This window comes from Natator depressus, chromosome 4 (assembly GCF_965152275.1).
Source record: "Natator depressus isolate rNatDep1 chromosome 4, rNatDep2.hap1, whole genome shotgun sequence".
NCBI lineage: Eukaryota > Metazoa > Chordata > Testudines > Cheloniidae > Natator > Natator depressus.
Window position 1 is genome coordinate 862,903 of NC_134237.1, and position 18,570 is coordinate 881,472.

At 54.6% G+C, this 18,570-nt stretch overlaps 2 protein-coding genes and 1 long non-coding RNA gene across 3 annotated transcripts; all 3 read right to left on the reverse strand.

Moving 5' to 3' along the window:
- Positions 1 to 1,594: 1,594 nt before the first annotated feature.
- Positions 1,595 to 5,414, reverse strand: LOC141985706 (uncharacterized). Its single transcript, XR_012638993.1, has 3 exons — positions 5,307 to 5,414; positions 4,306 to 4,459; positions 1,595 to 3,433 (listed from the first exon to the last, which is right to left on the reverse strand). It is a non-coding gene; the product is annotated as an uncharacterized LOC141985706 (long non-coding RNA).
- Positions 5,415 to 5,779: 365 nt separating this feature from the next.
- On the reverse strand, positions 5,780 to 8,399 carry LOC141986044 (maestro heat-like repeat family member 5). Its single transcript, XM_074950211.1, has 4 exons — positions 8,373 to 8,399; positions 7,815 to 7,991; positions 6,930 to 7,085; positions 5,780 to 5,905 (listed from the first exon to the last, which is right to left on the reverse strand). Exons 2-4 carry the CDS (start codon positions 7,911 to 7,913, stop codon positions 5,780 to 5,782), a joined length of 381 nt encoding a protein of 126 aa, XP_074806312.1. The 5' UTR covers positions 7,914 to 7,991; positions 8,373 to 8,399.
- Positions 8,400 to 9,969: 1,570 nt separating this feature from the next.
- Positions 9,970 to 17,905, reverse strand: LOC141985707 (maestro heat-like repeat family member 5). The gene is made up of 6 exons (XM_074949897.1): positions 17,623 to 17,905; positions 16,826 to 16,941; positions 15,061 to 15,210; positions 13,480 to 13,634; positions 11,535 to 11,661; positions 9,970 to 10,469 (listed from the first exon to the last, which is right to left on the reverse strand). Exons 1-6 carry the CDS (start codon positions 17,807 to 17,809, stop codon positions 10,275 to 10,277), a joined length of 930 nt encoding a protein of 309 aa, XP_074805998.1. The 5' UTR covers positions 17,810 to 17,905; the 3' UTR covers positions 9,970 to 10,274.
- Positions 17,906 to 18,570: the final 665 nt, after the last annotated feature.

Consider the following 18,570-nt stretch of genomic DNA (forward strand, 5'->3'; position numbering starts at 1 on the left):
ATGCATAATGAGCCATGGGCTACTTCCCTATGACACAGAGGGTCACAAACATGGTAGTGAAGAGGACAGATTACTAAGTAATCACAGTGGGTTTCAGCCCCGTAGGATCACCTGGAAGGATTTTTCTTTCCTTTCAAAAGGGCAGAACCCAAACCCCTTTCAGAAGATGCAGGGAATCTTACAGTAAATGCTTCCCACATGGTCCCCTTTGTAAAGCCAGTCTGTCAGAGCTTGCCTTAGCACAAGAAAATAATGCCAGGCAGTGGTAAGCACACAAACAAGACTTTATTTACGAGCGGGAAAAGGACTAGGCTAGGCTAGAGAAGGGGTGGATTAACAGAACTCTGGAAGTGCTCCAGTCTCCCAAACAATTACACCCAGGAGGTCATGTTGATGTTCTCTCTCCCTTCTCTTGCAGGGACAGCGATGGACAGCTGCTGCTCTCTTGACATTGGACGTCAGGGAGGGACTCCATGTTGGACACAGGAATGGGTGAGTAGACCGAACTAAAAACCCTCCCTATCCCTCTTTGCGTCGTCTCTGCCTGGATGTTAGACCCTATCTACGCGGATTCAATCCGTGCGTGGGAGTGTGCTTCCCAAGCCAAACTAATATAGGAAATGGCTAAAGGTCACCAGATTCTTTTCCCAAGTCCAAGATGGCCACCTGACAGATAACCCAAAAGCTACATGCCTTTCTTCCCTTCTTTCAGGAAAATTTGGCCGGGGCAACCAGCATTTTACACACACGGAGACTGGTGTTAAGGAAAAGTTAGCACATGTGACTCCATTTTGGTTTGGGGCCCACCATTGTTTAAATGCCAGCACATCATACACCAGGAGGAGTGATCCTTAGATACTGAATCCCTGTGAAAATCCTCCTCCTTGTCTCCAGCCTGCCTTGACTCCCAGTATCTGGTTTTTGTCAGTCTCTAACTCCCTGTCTCTTGGCCTTGATGTGAGGCTTCCCATCCTGATAATAAAAGTTACTGATGCATGGCTTTAGGACCATGCTGTGTAATTAACATACTGGTTTAGCACGAGGAATGCACTAAGCAGGGATAGGTGGTAGATAAGAAAAGGGTTTGTTTATTGGCTAAGGTTTCCAATGCACGAGGGCAACATGCTTTGCTAAAAAGTATATAACCTTTGTATAATCTGTATTCAGGGTCCCCTCCTGGCTAGCAGGGGGGCACCACGCTCGAGCGTAATAAACTTAGTGTCTTTTGGGAACTCTGCAGTTGTGGACTTTGTTTCTGTGCCTCAGCCTAGATTCGAACTGTGCGTGTCCTATCAGGTATAATTCGCAGCACTGGTGTGCGTGTCCTACCAGGTGTAATTCGCAGCAGTTGTGTGCATGTCCTACCAGGTGTAATTCGTAACACTGGATTTGACCAATCAGGGGACGTTGCGGGGCAGGGTGACCCACGCAGAAGGGGGTTGTATATCCCCTCTGAGAACGCCTCCCTGTGTCCTCTACCAATTGAAGTGGGCGTCAGCCCCGTAGGACCACCCCGAGAGGGGATTTGACCAAAGAAGGGAAGTGCTGCAGTGGAGTGACCTGCCCGCAACGTCCCTCTAAAATGTCCCCACACCACCCTCTAGCAGTTGGCGAGGGTTTCACTCCCACCTTAGGCCATCTCAGAAGGGAAATGTGTACCAATCCAGAACAGGTATAGCCCGAAGGTCTAGGCCACGGTTTCTTCAAAAGACATCCTTGGAACGAGATGGGCTCTTCCCCGCAGTGTTGTGTTGCGACTTCCAGGACGATGCTGCCAGCCACGCAAACGTGGAGCTCCAGAGATCAGCGGCTTCTGGCCTAGACCTTCGGGCACTGCCTATTCTGATCGTTACGTTTCCCTTCTGGGATGGCCTAAAGCGTGTGTGCGAAACCCTGACTGATTAGCAGAGGACGGTGCGGGGATTTCATGGAGGGGTGGTGGACCCCTCTTGCGGGCAGGTCACCCCACCATGGCACTTACCCTGTTTGGTGAAATCCCCTCTCTGGTTGGTCCTAAGGGGCTGAGGCCCACCCCAAGTGTGAGGAGCTCTTGGAGGGGTCACGTGACCCACTTCCGGATGGGTCACTCTGCCCCAGAACATTCCCCAATTGCTCAAATCCATTCCTGAGGCAGGTGGATGGAGATAAAACACCCCCAGATTGGTAAAGGAGTGGGAGGATCTCTTAGAGGGGTCACATGGCACTCCTTGCTTCTACTCCTGTTTGCATCTTGACCCCAAAAGTCTTATGTCATGGGGTCGGTCTCATGGTGACAGATGAGCGATGTCTGAGGAGTGAAGGGGCGAGGTCCCATGGTTGACATCAAATAACTTCCCTAAGTCTCAGGGTAGTGTGGCCAAATGCCCAGTGTGAAAATGGCTGCCCTCCCATGCAGTGTTGTGTGTCCCTACGCCCAGAGTCAGTGCGGCCGTTCTCTCCGTCGGGGCTGTGTGGCCCAGCGACCAGAGTCCTTGCGGCCGTCCTCTCCGTCGGGGCTGCGTGGCCCAGCGACCAGAGTCCGTGCGGCCGCCCTCTCCGTCGGGGCTGCGTGGCCCAGCGACCAGAGTCCGTGCGGCTGCCCTCTCTGTCCAGGGCTGTGTGGCCCAGCGACCAGAGTCCGTGCGGCCGCCCTCTCTGTCCAGGGCTGTGTGGCCCAGCAACCAGAGTCCGTGCGGCCATCCTCTCCGTCGGGGCTGCGTGGCCCAGCGACCAGAGTCCGTGCAGCCGCCCTCTCCGTCGGGGCTGCGTGGCCCAGCGACCAGAGTCCGTGCGGCCGCCCTCTCCGTCGGGGCTGCGTGGCCCAGCGACCGGAGTCCGTGCAGCTGCCCTCTCTGTCCAGGGCTGCGTGGCCCAGCGACCAGAGTCCGTGCGGCCGCCCTCTCCGTCGGGGCTGCGTGGCCCAGCTACCAGAGTCCGTGCGGCCGCCCTCTCCGTCGGGGCTGCGTGGCCCAGCGACCAGAGTCCGTGCGGCTGCCCTCTCTGTCCAGGGCTGCGTGGCCCAGAGACCAGAGTCCGTGCGGCCGTCCACTCCGTCGGGGCTGTGTGACCCAGCGACCAGAGTCCGTGCGGCCGTCCTCTCCGTCGGGGCTGTGTGGCCCAGCGACCAGAGTCCGTGCGGCTGCCCTCTCTGTCCAGGGCTGCGTGGCCCAGAGACCAGAGTCCGTGCGGCCGTCCTCTCCGTCGGGGCTGCGTGGCCCAGCGACCAGAGTCCGTGCGGCCGTCCTCTCCGTCAGGGCGGTGTGGTCCTGCGACCAGGGTCCGTGCGGCCGTCCTCTCCGTCGGGGCTGTGTGGCTCAACGCTCAGAGTCTGGTTCTGATGAGTGAGGGAACCACATGCGAGAAGCTGTGTGAACATAGGGCTCTGTGCAGTGGGATGAGATGTCCTCCATGGTGCCCAAAGGTGGGGTTGTCCTGCCTTTGCAGTGACTTCCTTCTAGTGAGAGAGATTTCAGAGATCAGCTCCAGGGTTCTGCCCTGTACCAGTGTGTGGGAATGGGGCAGAAGTGGGGCAATGGTGCACTCAGGAAAGGAGTAGGGCTAAGGGGGGCCCAGGCTGCAGCCACTAAACCCCTGCCTGGCTGGGGTGGGGGCGAGGCGGCTCCGCACGCTGCCGTTCCTTTCCCCCCGCCAGCCACGTCAGCGCGACGAGCACCACACCGGGAACCTCTGTCCCGGGAGCTGATCTTGCCTGTAGGCTAAGTTCCCCCGCAGCTGCCATTGGCCGGGGATCGTTAATCCGGCCCTTGCCCTATTCCCCAGCCTGTTCCAGTCCTGCTCTTGACTCCGGACTCCGGCTCCAACCCTTGGCTCCTCTCGGCTCGGCCTCCACCACTCTGAGCACGAGGCCCCAGCGCCACTGCTCCAACCACTGGGCCCAACCAGCCGTGCTTTGGCTTCTGACACCAGCGATATGGAGGAGTCGTTCACCTCACTGCTTTCCTGTGTATGGCCCTACCTTGGTCAGCACTGGTTTTCATCTGCCATGGTGCTGCCCAGTGACATGGCTTTCTTCAATCCCTTTGAAATTCTTCCAAGTCTTCTCTAGGCCTGACTAATCAACATAATTTTGGGTCATCTGCTGATATCCACCTTGTTGTTCAGCCCCGGTTCCAAACATAAGGACATAAGAAAGGCCACAGCAAAGGTCCATCTAGCCCAGTATCCTGTCTTCCGACAGTGGCCAATGCCAGAGGGAATGAAGGGACAGGCAATCATCTAGTGATCAGTCCCCTGTCCCCCATTCCCAGCTTCTGGCAAACAGAGGCTAGGGACACCAAAAAGTTGAGAAGCGTCTCTTGTATTTACCATAGCAGGACAAAGAGCTCTTCGGTGTCGGTCCCGGTTCCCTAGTCGAATGCAGAACCCAACACGAGATTTTCAAGCTGCTGCAAATATTTATAATATCTGTTGAGGATGTACCACGTAGTCCTGTCCGATTTCAAAGGCACTTCGTGAAAAGCTGAAACCAAGAGGAAATGGGTTGAAAACCCCATGGTGCTGATGTGACTGGTACCTAGGAAACCTCCCCTTCCGATGGCCATTGCCCCCTGCTATTCGCTCCCCAAGAGTCTAAGGGCACAAGAACAACAACTCGGCTCCTCCCAAAATAGCCCTGGACAGAGAGGAGACCCCATTCTTGCCTAACTTCCCCCTCTGCCGGCAGACACTCCTCCACACACCCGTACACACAGACGGCTGGGGGCACTTGTTCTTTGGATGGAACAGGCAAGTGACAGCGGCAGCCACGTTAAACCATCCAACATTTAGGCCGAGATCCACAAAGGGATTTCGGCTCCTAACGTCTCCTGAAATCCTTTGTGGCCCTGTGCCTTCATTCCTGAAGAGCTCACAGGGAAAAGTGTTTCCCATGTCCCCTCATGGGATTTCCTAGGAGCTGATAACCAATCTCGGAGTGAAGGTCCCTGGCCTGCAATCGCTCCATTCCAGGGAGGGCAGGTGATGAATCTTTCCCTACAGAGGGGAATCGTCATCATCATCATCATCATCATCCTGAATAATAAGAGCCCTTTTCAATTCGGTCAGGCCTTCCTTTAGAGACTTTCTGACCTTGATGAAGACAGTCTCCCCACAAAGCTCTAAGGCTACGTCTACACTAGGAGCTAGGGATGGAATTCCCCTGCTCCCGTGCACAGATTGTGGGACCTTGATGAAAGCTCGTGTGACCATCCTTCTTCCTTCAACGCTGTCCTTAGACTGAGAGGGACACATGCAAAGCTGTGTTCAGGCCCTGTGCTGCACCCCTGTGCTTCCCACAGAGGCCCAAACACACAGAGGTATTTCCTTACCTTCATACAGGCGGGAGATGCCATCTTCATTCACGGTTTCAGACAACAAATCGCAGTAATGGTGGATAGTGTTTCCTAGACATACAATGAATACAATGGGTCTCATGGCTTTTCAGATCCTTCGCTGAAAACTGCTAATGATGCAGCCATTCCCCCAAGACACCCTTGCGAAATTCCAGACATTCCTTACATCTGTTCACAAAGCACGTTCGAGAAAGCATCAGACGCCCAGAAGTTACTGAGAGGCTGATTTCCAAAGGAGATTGAATTCACATCCTGCTGGTTTCCCCTAGGCACAGCCAAAGAGTTGTTGTGGGTGGGGGAAGTTGGTGCCGTTGATTCAGCTAAGTTGCTCCCTTCATCTTGGAATACGTGTTAATTCACACACACACACAATTTTAGGATTCTGGTGCTGTTGGAGGGAACAGAGCAGCCGTCCAGAAAAGGGCTCTGAAGGAAGCATTGAGAAAAGATCAAGTGAATTTGCTCTGCTTACCAATGAATCGGGCTGCTGAATGTCTTATTGCTGTCTGTGAGCTTTCCAGGTACTGTAAGGCCTGGAACAGGAATTTGGGGATGTGGCTCTCATTGTTCTGCATCTAGGAAGAAAGAAGGAAGAAATGCACAATATACAAATGACATGTTCTTTCCACAGCGAATAGTCCAGGAAAGCCAAAGCATATAGCCAGGCCATGGCAACCGCCAATATGAAGCCATACACCAGAGCAGCACCCCTCTGAAGTTCCCATTGTGTTCTCCAGAACCTCAGCTTTCATTTGAAAAGACAAAAGTTTGAAGGTCGGAGAATTGTGGAGAAAAATGTCAACAATGTGAACGGATTGTAAGTCCTGCCGAAAGGAGCCAGCACAGAGCCTGGAATGGAGTCCTGCAGCCCGACCGAAGCGGATGGGTACTCAGGGTGTGGGGTTAGAAAGGTCTTCCTCAAGTTGCCATTCAGCACTCTCAAGGCACAAGGAATTCACCTACCAAGCAGATCCAGACACACTTCAAGAGCTGTGAGGAGCCATCCCAGGCCATGCTGCGGAAGAGTGTCTTCAAATCAGCCCACCTGAGGAAGAATGCGCAGCGGAAGAGCGTCAGTTTACATGACTGCAAGAGAAGAGGAGACCAAGAGGGTTCTCCCTGAGAGAGGGATAGTCTGGGGGACATGGAACCTTCCCCGTCCCTTCTTCTCCTGCTTTTCCTGCCAGTGGAGATTCCTGTAATTTGTTCTGCACAGGAGTGTGCTGAGGAGAGGAAAGGGAGAGTTGGCTGGAGAGAGCCAGAGCTGTCCTGTCCTTTGGATGGTTTGGGGCGGTTGCCCAGGGCCCCGTGCTTTGGGGGGCCCCGCACTTCAGGGGGACACAGGCCCTGGGCCATGCCGGGGCCAGCAGCAGTACTCCCGGCCCCGCTACGCTATGCCCCTCCTCTTTCCCAGAAGAAGGCTTTTCTTCCCAATTGGGCTGTGTGCTGTGAGGATGGATGAGGCACTTAGCTCCAGCATGGAGTGAAGCAGGGAGGAGAAGACTCCACTTGGGCAAGGGGCTCTGGCAATGAATGGAGTGGGGGCCCCAGGGGATCCTGGCTCTTTGCTCTTAAGGCAATAATGACTGTGGCACTTACCAGTTTCACACTCTCCTCCTGGTCTTCAAGATGCAGCAGCAGGGGGAGCAAGCAGTGGATGATTTCCTGCTGCACCAAGGGTTTGTCGGGGTCCTGCACCCTGCTCACCACCTTGCCAAGCAGTACAATGGCAGCTGAGCGCACACTGCCCTTCTCCTGGCAATGACACACAGGGGGTGGGGACCCCCGGTTACAGCCAGGCAGCATCAGAGCATAACGCCACTGAGTGGTAATGCGCACGCTGCTCCGGTTCCCCCTGTGTGAACTACCTTGGCTGGCGGGAGCAGGGAGGCCGCCAGGCCAGCGCCATAGACTCTTGTGCAGGGCCTGAGACCCTGTGCGGGACAGTGCAGCCCAGGGTGTCCCAGAGGCAGTTTCTGTCTGGAGAGCACAGAATCCTGGAACCCGAGAAGATGAGGGGAGAGGGCAGGAAGGCTGCTGGAGACTGGTGTGGGGAAGGGGAGAAGCAGCTGCTGGAGCCTGGCAGGGACTGGCTGCTCCAAAAGACAGCATTTCTTTTGCTCTTGGGTGCCCCTGAGAGCCGGGCCATTCCCGACCCACCTCTTTCCTGCTGAGAATCCCCACCTCTTTGGGAGCCTGTGTTCTCCAGACAGCTGGTCATCTGCCCAGTGCCAGGCCCCCTCTCCTCCAGGCCAGGCTGCAGCAGGGGCTGGGAGCATGGCACTGAGCTTGAGCTTTGGAGAGAAGAGCTCTGACAGGGAGGTGGCTCAGCAGGAGATTCCCCACCCATGGCGGGGGCACTCCTTGGAGGCTCCATGGCAGGCCTGAGGGGCGGGAGGAAGGGGATGGGGAGAGAGAGACAAGGGCATCAGAGACAGGTGGAGGGGGGGGAGTGGGCTTCTTTGAGGGGGTTCCAAGCCTTACATCATCAATGAAGGGGCGAAGGCTGACTGCAATATCCTGGGAGATGGAGCCAAGCCCCTCCCTGTTGAGGAGGTGGATGATGTCTGCAGCTTTATGCATGGCCTCCAGGACACGCCCTCCATCCCTGTCACAAAAGACGGCCAGGATTGCTGGCAGCTGGGCCCGTAAGAATTGCACCTGCCGGAATGAAGAAGGCAGCTCATTACTTTCCCAGGTGACAGCCTGGAGCACATGCTGGACCACTGCCACCGACGAGAAACCACGGAGGGCACAGCCCCCCAACGGGGCAGAAAGTCATTCTCCTCTCACTCTGTGCCAGTTGCTCACTGTCACCTTTGTCTTTGCTCACCCCGCCTCCCCCATTGCATCCCATCTGCAATCAGGGCTCAGCTCACGGGAGCAGGGAGCACGGCATGCCTTGATTTGCTCCGAAAGCACCTCCACCATTTGAGGGCTGTCTTTTAAACAAGAAGGCTTGTGTGTGGCTCTCCCTCTCATTTCTGAGCTATTTGATGGACATTGGCTTCCTGGGTCCCCTGGGCAATCCCCGGCTCTCACCTTTTCTGGCTGGAACACAATACTGCCAAGGCCTCGCAGACTGAGCCTCTGTATGATGGAATTTGCATCTTTGGTCCAGTCCATGAGCTGTGCCTGGAGGACTGATCTTGTCAGGATGGTGTCAATGGAAGGACTCTGGAGAAACTGGCAAGAGCCAAATGAAGATCAGGTTGAGGAGCAGAGGTCTTATTGTGGGGTCTGTTCCCTGGACAGTCATCTTTCCCAAAGGGCCACTTCCTCCTATGCAAAGTCTCTGGTGAGTAGGGAGCCAATTGCTGCTGTTTCAGTTGGTTCCTTCCCCAAATTTAGACTAATGCACAAGTCACAAATAAGCCCCCAGGGAAAGGGGAATCTCCAGACCTCATTGAGTGCCATGGAGAGAGCCGTGGGGCAGAAGAAAAGCAGAAGCCCAGGAAAAGGTGAGGAGAGAAGCATGGCCTTGGGGCACTGGAGAAACATGGCTTCTTGTCCCATAACCCCATCTAGGCACATCCAGCCAGGAGCAATCTCACCCTGTCTCTCCCTCCCTCTCTTTGCCATGCCCGCAACCATCCATGTGCGGAGAGGAGCTAGCTGGCGGTAGGGCTGCTAAGCTGCTGACAATGTAGCCTAGAGCTTACTGTCCTGAGCTGCTCTCCAGAAAGCCCACTTCTGCCTGTCAACTCATGAATCTCACCTCAGTGCAGAAAGCCAGGGCGATAGTTCTCTGCTCCTCCTCCTTCCCACTCTGGACGATGGAGATTGCCTCTCTGAAAACTGCAGGGAGCTGAGGGTTCTCAAACTCAATCATGGCTCTGGAACATGGAACAGAAAGTCCCTTTTGATTCTCAAGGGGGAGAGAGCGTTCAGCTCAAGTTGCTGGGCTGAGCTGGCAGCCTAGAACTGAGGAGTATTTCACATGGAAATCCCATTCCCAAGAGAGACCCAAAGAAGAGGAAACTTTGAGCTCCAACCTTGCAATCAGGCCAACCCCCTGCGAGTAGTGATATCGGGAGGCTATCATGTCCCAACCCCGATGAAAGTGGATGCTGGCAAATTCCTTCCAGTAGCCGGGCATGGAGAAAAGCGTCTTCACAGCCTCCACTGAGGTGCTAAAAACAAAAACAAACAAACAAACACACAAAAAAGAGTGTCAAGCAATGAGATCAGCCCCAAGCATGGCAAATCTGCACAAGTCCTGAGACACCCAGCATGCTCAGCAGTAGCTAGCCTCCCCAAGGATCGATCCAGTGTGATACCCTGTCTACACTGCAGTTTCACTGAGTTTGGAACCAGTTAGGGACCCTGTAACTTCTTCAGATGGTTGGTGTCATCACTCACGATAGTTGAATACTTGATTCTTTACTGTGACAGGTAACAGGACTCAAGTGGGCATGTGGGTCCAGATCCTTTGTTGGTGGAATCGAGCAAAGCTCGATCAGTTTACGCCACCTGAGGTGTCTTCTGGCGCTCTCTCTTTCCCGTGCAGATGGAAGCCCCTAACTGTGCCCACAGAACCAGATGAACCGGTCCCTCTTCCTCCTGTCTGCCTGTGAGGCTGACGTCCTGCAGTGCCTGTCCCCTTGTGCTGCCGGTGTGGCTCTGTCCGCGTTCGGGGAGAGAGGCCCACGGATTTGCTCAGCAGGCACTGAGGAAAGCACTGACCCTTTGGCGGGTGGCAGACGTGGATGGATGCACAAACATGGCTGCTGCCTGAGTGTGTAGGGAAAGCAGCTGGCCTGTGGACGGCGTCAGATGAGCGAGTGTGACTCACAAGAATGCACGGCTCTCAACCCTTTTCCCTCAAGAGAGACCTGCTCCCAACTGAGCCTGGGCTAAGGACAGCACCCGAACAACTGATGGCCATGAACAGCCCCCATGTGTTTAGCCGAACAAATCTGTTCTTCCTTTTCCTTTCAGTCATTACCTTAGGAGGCTGAGGCAGCTGGATCCCTCCTCGGGGCTGGATGTCTGCCTGGCCGTGTAGGTCCCTGGCAAGTGCAGATCCAGCACGTACTGCACTTGCCTGACGCAGAGAATGAGCAGCTGGGGATACATTTGCAGGATGGCTTCTCGGTATCCCCGTAGGAAAAGGAGCTCATAAATGGTCTTCATTGCCTGGAGGGGGGAAAGAATTTCACTCAGCTCTCCCAATCTGCCACCTGCCCCCATTGCCATTCGCTCTTGTCCTTTTGTCATGTCTCCTTTCCTCTCCAGCGTATTACAAAACAGTATTGGCTTCTGAGAGGGGTGGGGACATTTGGAGGCTCCTGAACCTTCCCCCATTCCTGGAACGGAAGCAGGATGGAAAGATGAGAAGAGTCTGGATGAGGTTATTCCCCATGATTTCTTTTTCTGGTGCAGAGCCTGTGCTTTGGCTTTCCAGCCATGACTGGAAGGGCTGAAACCATCCTGAGGAGATCCGTTCTCCTAGGCCCAGTGTTTCTGGCCCAGTCAAAAGTACCGGACTTCTCAGGATGCCATGTTGGGAAGATTTCTAGCCACAGTTTACAGAGCCAGAAAGCTGGAGACTTCCAAGAGACACCTGAACTGCACCTGCTCACTAAAGGGCCATCTGGAGCAGAAGACAACTGAGCCAGGGTACCAGCAGATAAACCACTTCAGATGTGTAACTTTGACCTGGGGGAAACTTTACTGACACCTCTTTGGTTTGATTGGAAGTGGCGAGGACACACTAAGTCCTGGTCTACACTCCAGAGTTAGGTCAACGCAAGGCCGCTCACTCTGCATCCCCCTAAGGATGGAATTTCCTTCCCGTCGTCAGAACAGCCCCTTGGTGCCAAATTCGTAACTCCACCTCCACAAGTGGCAGCGAGTCCAGGTCGATGCAGTTAGGTCGATGCAGCGTCAGCGCAGACACCGCGTCGCTTTCGTCAACTGGCTTTCAGGAGCCTTCCCACAATGCCCCACCCTGACCCTACAATCAAGACAAGCCCTTCTGGTGAGGACGTGCACTGCCGACACAAGCAGCAAAGTGCGGACACACACCAGGGATGGAATCGCTGTGGCGGCTGTCTGCCCATTTAAGTTAGGTCGGCTTCAATGTGTGGTGGAGCCATGGCCTGAAGCTAAGAAGAGGTGAAACTCGCACACACACACAGATGCACCATATTCCCTGTGCCTCTGGCGGGTTCGCAAGGTGACATCTCAAATCTCACTTACAGCCAGAGACACATGGCTGCTCTTCTCCTCCCGGCGTCTCTGCTGGAGCTTGTCCAGCAGCTGCTGCAGCACCTCCCTGGTGAGCTGTGGTTCTTCACCCAAGGCCTTCCACAACTCAATGGCACATCTGCAAATTCAGAAACACACGTCAGAGCTTTCCTGCTTGGCCATCTCTTGCCCTCCCCAGGGAGAGGCTTGGAATACCAGAGGAGACAGCCACTGGTGCAGGGAGGCTAAGGCAGGGCAAGTCCCTTCAGAGAAAGTTGTATTTATTCCTTTCCCCTCATGGGTTCTTGCTTCTAAAGCTAACCCACTCTTTCCAAGACAGTGACCATGTACTGACCACAGAATGACCACCAAACTGTGACCCGCAGACTGTGTAAAATTCTGCTCTGTTACACTTGGGTCAGTCCCGAAAAACTTGCCTGACATCATTGGAGTTACTCTGGCTGTTTGGGGGTCTAACGGAGAGCCAGCGTTTGGCCAAGTGTCTCTTAGCAGCTCAATTCTACTGCAGTGTGGTGGACAGGGTCAGAGAGTGAGTCAGCACATGGCCTGATCTGAGAAGATTCAAGAGCTTGGAAGAGGAGATTGTAAAGCCCAATGTGACAGAGATGGAAGGAAAGTAGGACTGAAATCCCCCTCCTCCATTCTTGCGGATCTAGGTCCTGCTGGTCCCCGCAGGCATCTGCAGAGGAAGACTGCAGGTGGATCCAAAAGACTTCCAGTCATTTGACTTCCAAGTTTGGTGAGGAAGGTCGGAGGTGGTGGTCAAGCCCGAGGACATTGAGAACTAGGTTGGACAACTCAAGAGCAAATGGCCTGGAAGCAAGGTCTTCAGGAAGCTTGACTGAACTTCTGTGCCAGTGCTGCCGAGTTTCTGTGACTTCTGAGCACAGCCCCTGGAAAGCACTGTGGTTGTTCCAAGAAATTCAGACCTGATTCTGAAATTCAGAAAGGTTTACAAATCAAACACTCAAAGAAATCTTAAAACCAACACTCTATTCCTCTGATAACTGAATTGGGTAAGAAGTTCCATTTCTTTCCTGCTGCTCTTCAATTTGCTCTGCAGTGTGACACAAATTTCGCTCAGGTCAGTGCAGAACTGCATTGCAGAAGATGCCAAGGATAGCTGGACTTTTGACCTCTGGCTAGGGTTCAGTTGGGTTTCATGGCCCCGAGGCACATGGGGGTTGTGTTACAAACCCCTCAGCTGGCTGACCCTTCCAAGTGATCAGCAATAACCAGCAGGACTGAAAGTTAACAATCTATTGAGGTGGAAAGAGGCACTCCCCCCTCTCAGAGCTATTAATGCTGGCTGTCTGCTCGCTGCACTGCATTTAGGCTCTGGTCATGTGGGGAGGATTTTTTGTTGATTTTATTTTATTTTATTTTGCATCAATAAGGGCTGGAAATGTCTGTCTTAAGAGATTGACCTCTGCCCCACAGCTCCATAAGGATGAGTGTATTTTGTCACCAATTCCTCAGCCCTGGAATAACTGGGGGGTCTGACGACAGATAAGAATCCTGCACTGGTCTCCAGGGGATAGACAGATGGGCCTCATGGGCCTTTTCCATCTCTGCCTTCTCTCCTGCAGTAAGGAGCAGCCAGACCTCATGAGCCAGGGATGTTGAGTGAGCCCCCAAATCATTGATTGGCCCTGTACTGGATCTGAGGGGAAGTGGGGTGACCCATAGAAATCAGGACAATGCTGGAATTCTCCAGAAAAGTGGCATGTCTCCATCCCGGGGAGTGTAGGAGGAGGGGTTGGCTCCTCAGTGGCTGGGCCTGGCCATCTCCTCTTAGGAAGCGTGGACAGCTCTCTGCACAGCAGGAAACTCCCTCCAAGTGTGTGAGCCCCACGGACCCCTCCCGGCCTGTGGCCTGTCAGTAGGAGCAGGAAGAGAACTACTGGACTGAGGAGATAACAAAGCAGCTCCCTACCTGTGCGATGAGAGCGTGTGAGCCACACAGGTTAGAACCACGTCCTGGGGGTGGGAGCGAGCCAGCAAGGCCATGGCCCTGAGCACTGCTCTTCTGGCTCTGGGATCACAGCTGTTGTCGAGCCAGATTAAGATCCCTCCCACCACGTCTCCAACCTGGAAGAATGCCAGAAAGTTGAGGGATGGATTTATCAATGAGTGGCCTCCTCCCAGGGAAGCCCTCCTGGCAGCCCTGCAAGCCTCCTCTGACCTCGGTTGCCCATCTTGGCTGCTCCCTAAGAGGCTTTGACAAGTCCAGCAATCCCAGTCTTCCTGAGGTCTGGGTTAGCACCTTCAAGCTCAAAAACACGCACAAAACCTTAGAGTGGGCACAGTCCTAACTCCCCTGATGTCCCAGGGCCTTCCCTGCCGTAGCAAACGGCTCTCAGCCCTGCTCTCAAGGGCTTCCCTCCAGGAGCCTTTCCTCCATCTCTGCAACTTCCTTTTAGCTCTTTCTTGCACAATCCGTTCCTCCAGACCAGTGGTTCTCAACCTAGGTTCCATTGTGGGGCACATCCAATCCGGCCTGTTTGTCCCTGAGGATGTCCCAAAGGGGCGCAGCTCTGTGCTGACCGGGCCACAGGTTGAGAAGCACTGCTCCAGACCCAGCTGGTTCTACTGATGTATCCCACAGCCCATGGCAGAGATGGGATGCAGGGCTAGTTGGGTGGGGCTAGCCAGCTCCCGGCCCCAGCCCTAAGGAGAACCTCCATACTGTGGGATTTTAAAATCTTCCGCGACAAATCTTGAAGCCGGGTCTCTAACCTCGGGTTCATGCTATGGCACATAGAAGAGCAGTGTAGACAAGGTGACTTGGGCTGGAGCCCAGGCTCTGAAGCCACCCTCCTCCCCAGGCTTCAGAGATCAAGTTCCAGCCCCAGCCCAGAAGAGTCTGCATTGCTGTTTTGGCCCCTCAGTGCCAGCCCTGGGAGCCCAAGTCCATCAGGCCAGGCTTTCAGGCTCCTGCTGCAGAGTTTGCAACACAAGTAGACAGACCCTAAAGGGACAAGTCACCCCCTAGGACTCTTCCGTGAGGAATTGGTCATTGCTCTTTCCTCTGTCGAACAAGGAGCAGGAGCTACAAGGCGGGTGGCTGGATTCTGTTGACCTGTTCTGCTAGCAGGAGTTAGAGCCCGGCACAAATCAATCTGCTGATTGAGGGGCCATTTGTTAACTTCCCGCTGGGACCTGTTGGAAAGAAGGAACTCGGGCAGAGACAGGGACGACCTGCAGGAAACCCGAGGAACAGGCAGGTTGGGGAGGAAGTTCAGGCTGAGGATTCTGTTCATTGATTAGTCTCAGAGTTTCCAGGAAAGCCAAAGCCCAGGAAGGGAATAAGTCTGCACTTCCGCGCCACGTGCAGGCGGTCTTTGGAGAAGGGCTTGAATGTCACCTATCCCCGTGGCCAAGCGATGAATGGCAAGGGGCTGAGCCAACCTTCCAATCCCATGCCAGTGTCCCAGGAATGGTTTCCGAGGAGAGGAACTTCTCCCATCCCCCTCTCTGCGCAGCATCCCCCTGCCCCATTGCGGGAGTCTCTTACTCTCTCCATCTTGTCTCCGTGGAGAGATACGATGGCCCTCAGCTCTTCCTCTGCGGCTCTAAATCTCTGCAGGGTGGGTGTTGTCAGACCCTTCACGGCTGCCATCAGCAGGGCATGGAGCGGGGCTGAGGAAGGGTGCTCCCTGGGGGTCTGCAAAGAACAGGGACAAAGCCTGTTGGGATTGAGTATTTCCCTCGGGCAGCTGCCCTGGAACAGTCTGTCCCCGGGGGAGGCTGGCAGTGCCGAGGGAGCGTGGAGACTCCGGCTGAGCCCTTTTCTTCAAAAGCCTCCCCAGGTGCTAAGGTTTCCTCAGCCTTTTGTCCCCTCTCTGGCCCCCTCTCCTGAGAAGAGACGGGAGCCTCTCGGGCAGTGCTGGGACCCCAAGGGCCACCCCGTTTCCTCCCTCGCTAGCCCCTCCTCGCAGGAAACCCCGCTTTTGCTGAGAAAGCCTCAATGTCCTGCAAAGCCCATTCGAGTTGCTCCTTGAGTGTCACCGAGGGGTCACTGGAGAACCTGACCCATGTCCCATCCCACCCCGAGCGCCTGAGGAGATTGGCTCAGCAACTCTGGCAGCCCACAGTGTCTGCGAGGAAGGGACTGAGAATAGGGCCCAAACGGAAACGCCCTCTTCCTTCCCCAGCTCGCAGCCTGTGGGGCTGCCAGAAAACAGGCAGGAATCGCCGTCAGGACAGAAAGTAACTGAGACTGAAGAAGCAAGTTTGCCTGGCTGAGGAGAAGCCCAAAGCGTGGGCCTCGGGGGCCAGAGCCCTGGGGGTGAGAACTCACTGGGCACAATGTTACTCCAGGGGGCCTGGTTCCAGGGTCACCTCAACCCAGGGCCTGGGGTGCTGGAGGCCTTTGCCCTGGTGTCTCAGGGCACCCCCTGGGGATTACTGCAGCTGGCCTGCATGGCGCTGGATTAGCACCGTCTGTCCTGGTTGCCAACAGCTGAGGGGTAGCTCAGTGGTTTGAGCATTCGCTAAACCCAGGGTTGTGAGTTCAATCCCTGAGCGGGGGACCATTTTGAGATCTAGGGTAAAAATTGGGGTTTGGTCCTGCTTTGAGCAAGGGGGTGGACTAGATGACCTCTTGAGGTCCCTTCCAACCCTGATATCCTAGGATGCAGTAGAGCACAGCGGAGTGGCACACTCGCCTCCATACTCCAGACCCCCGGCGGGTCAGAAGCTCCCAGAATTGCAGCCTTTTGTATGCGCTGCAGGGTGCTCTGTCCCGAAGAGGAAGAGTTACAAAGGTGTCTAGAGGCTTTTGTAACTCGGACAGAGCCCAGATGTTGGCAGGCGGGAGGGAACCTGGGACCTCTGGAGCTTAGTGCAGGAGCCTCGACCACAGGAGCGAAAAGCCAAGAGGCTGTTAGCTAAGGCTCTAGAGCAGACTCCTTTTCTCTGTGTCTCAAAGTGGTCCTGGTGCCACGAGATGGGCCAGAACCCCACAGCCAGGAGATATGTGGGTTCCCCCGACCAGGGCAGGGATGGGCCTGCTCTGATTTTCAGCCGTGCCTGTGTGCCATAGAAAGTGCATCAGAATCGGGCACCTGAGTCAGGCACTTCTGCCAATCCCACAAAGCACCTCTGGACTTCTTTAGGTGCCTAAACCCCTTTGTCAAAGCGGGCCTCGTTCAAGCAACCCAGATAAAGACTGGCTGGAGTTGATCACACTTGACGAGTGTTTCTTTTCAGCCCCTGTGAGATATTCCTACACACAGCAAGGGATGCTTTCCATGAGCACGGCCACACAGCATCATTACCATCGTCATATGGGAGCTGCTTGTTGATGAGGGGCTGGGAGTGCGCTCTTCTTCCTGCTCTTCTGGGCTTCCTTTTTCCCACTTCCCCTTCGTGTCAGACGGCTCCTTCTTCGTCCCTGCAGCAGAAAGAAACATTCTTAACATTTTGCTTTTCCACATCTTCCCCCTGGTTTACAGAGGATGGAAGTTGGGCCCAGAGCCCTGAAGCGAATTGCCCAGGGTCAGACTGAAGGTTGTTGGCAGAGCTCAGCAGAGAACTCCGCTCTCCTGACTCCTAGCTGGGGGCTTTGACCACAAAAGGCTTCCTCTTCCCTCGGGGCCAGTTTCTTTTCAATGGTGTCGTCTACTCTTCCCCTCCCCTTGCACCCCTTTCCTGTCAGTGATGGGCACCTGGCCTCCTTTTGCATTGAACCCCCCAAGAAGGAATGACTCAGCTCTGGTACGGTTCCCAGCTGGGACCTGCTGAGACCTCTGGAGCATTTTCCTGAGGAAAGGGACCCAATCGAGGAGAAAAGAAATGATTTCCTCCAATGTCCAGCCTCTCTCTTCTCCTTCCAGCCTGGAACAATGTTAGTAGTCCCCACCCCACCGTGCCAGATCCCCAGAGGGGGGTGACCTGACATTGTCAGCTCTCCCCACCTCAGCCATGGACCTCTGCCACCCTCTAAATGGATTCCAGAGCCGGAGGTGCCCATCACTGTCCCATGAGACGGCCCTGATGTCGAAGGCTTGTGGAGTGACTGGTGTGAGTGTTCCTCACATGGTCCTCGCCAACCATGTGGATTGAACCATCTCACCTGTAAGATCCACTTCGTCTTTGTCTGTCGTCTCCTGCAGCTTCACCTCCTCTGCCTCCACCTGGGTCTCAGCTGCTTTCTTCTTCAGGGACAAGTGCGTCCACCTTCTTGGAGAGGAAGCTGTTCTCTCCTCACTGCTCTCTGCCATCGCGCTGTGGGATTGGCAACAGACACAGAGTCTTTTCATGCCTGACAGGATGGTCCATGAGCATTTTCTTCCTTGGGGCTTCTCTGGCAAGGCCTGTTCTTGGGGGCTGAGGCCAGAGCATGCCTCAATGGCTGCAGGTTGGACAAGCACTTTGTGCACATGGATCTCTCTGTGCTCCCGAGAGGCGAGTCTTTGGAAAAAGGAACGAAGCCTGGAATAGAAAGAAGGAGGAAATGGGTTTTGCTGTCCTTCTCGAAAGGAAGGGACTTAGTTTGCCCAGGATTCCCAGATCCCCGAGAGTGGTCTTTTGAAGCCATCTGCTCCTCTAATAGCCAGGACTGTTTGCTGCAACCAAGAAGATAAGCAACACAAGACCGCCCAGACTGGGTCAAACCAAAGGTCCATTTAGCCCAGTACTCTGTCTTCTGACAGTAGCCAGTGCTGAGTGCCTCAGAAGGAATGAACAGGGAATCATCAAGCGATCCATTCCTGTTGCTCATTCCTGGCACCTGGCAAACAGAGGCTAGGGATAGAAAGAGCAAAAGGTCAGTTTCTATGTTCTTTGCTCATTGCCTGGGCCTAGTTGCAAAAATGCTTCCTTCTTAACCCCACTCCTTTGTGCACAGAATGTTGGGACTCTGGGAACAGATCGGGCCAAGCTGAAAACCAAGAAAGCTCTGTTCCCAGAGAAGCCAGGAAAAGGAAGAAAAGATTGTCATCTCGAGGGTTTGAGGGTCTGGAAGGATGAATTAGCAGCTGCAAATATGTTGACTTCTTCTCAACTATTTGAAAATCTGGAA

Bases quoted from the DNA above. Each gene is read 5' to 3' on its own strand.
- LOC141986044 (XM_074950211.1), bottom strand. From the start codon at position 7,913: ATGCATAAAGCTGCAGACATCATCCACCTCCTCAACAGGGAGGGGCTT. The intron at 7,086-7,814 runs GTAAGGCTTGGA...TGTCATTGCCAG, and splicing joins TTCGCCCCTTCATTGATGAT to GAGAAGGGCAGTGTGCGCTC. The intron at 5,906-6,929 runs GTAAGTGCCACA...CTTTCTTCCTAG, and splicing joins AGGAGGAGAGTGTGAAACTG to ATGCAGAACAATGAGAGCCA.
- LOC141985707 (XM_074949897.1), bottom strand. From the start codon at position 17,809: ATGAAAAGACTCTGTGTCTGTTGCCAATCCCACAGCGCGATGGCAGAG. The intron at 15,211-16,825 runs GTAATGATGCTG...TGTTCTTTGCAG, and splicing joins GCAGCTCCCATATGACGATG to ACCCCCAGGGAGCACCCTTC. The intron at 10,470-11,534 runs GTAAGTGAGATT...TCCCCCCTCCAG, and splicing joins GCAGCCATGTGTCTCTGGCT to GCAATGAAGACCATTTATGA.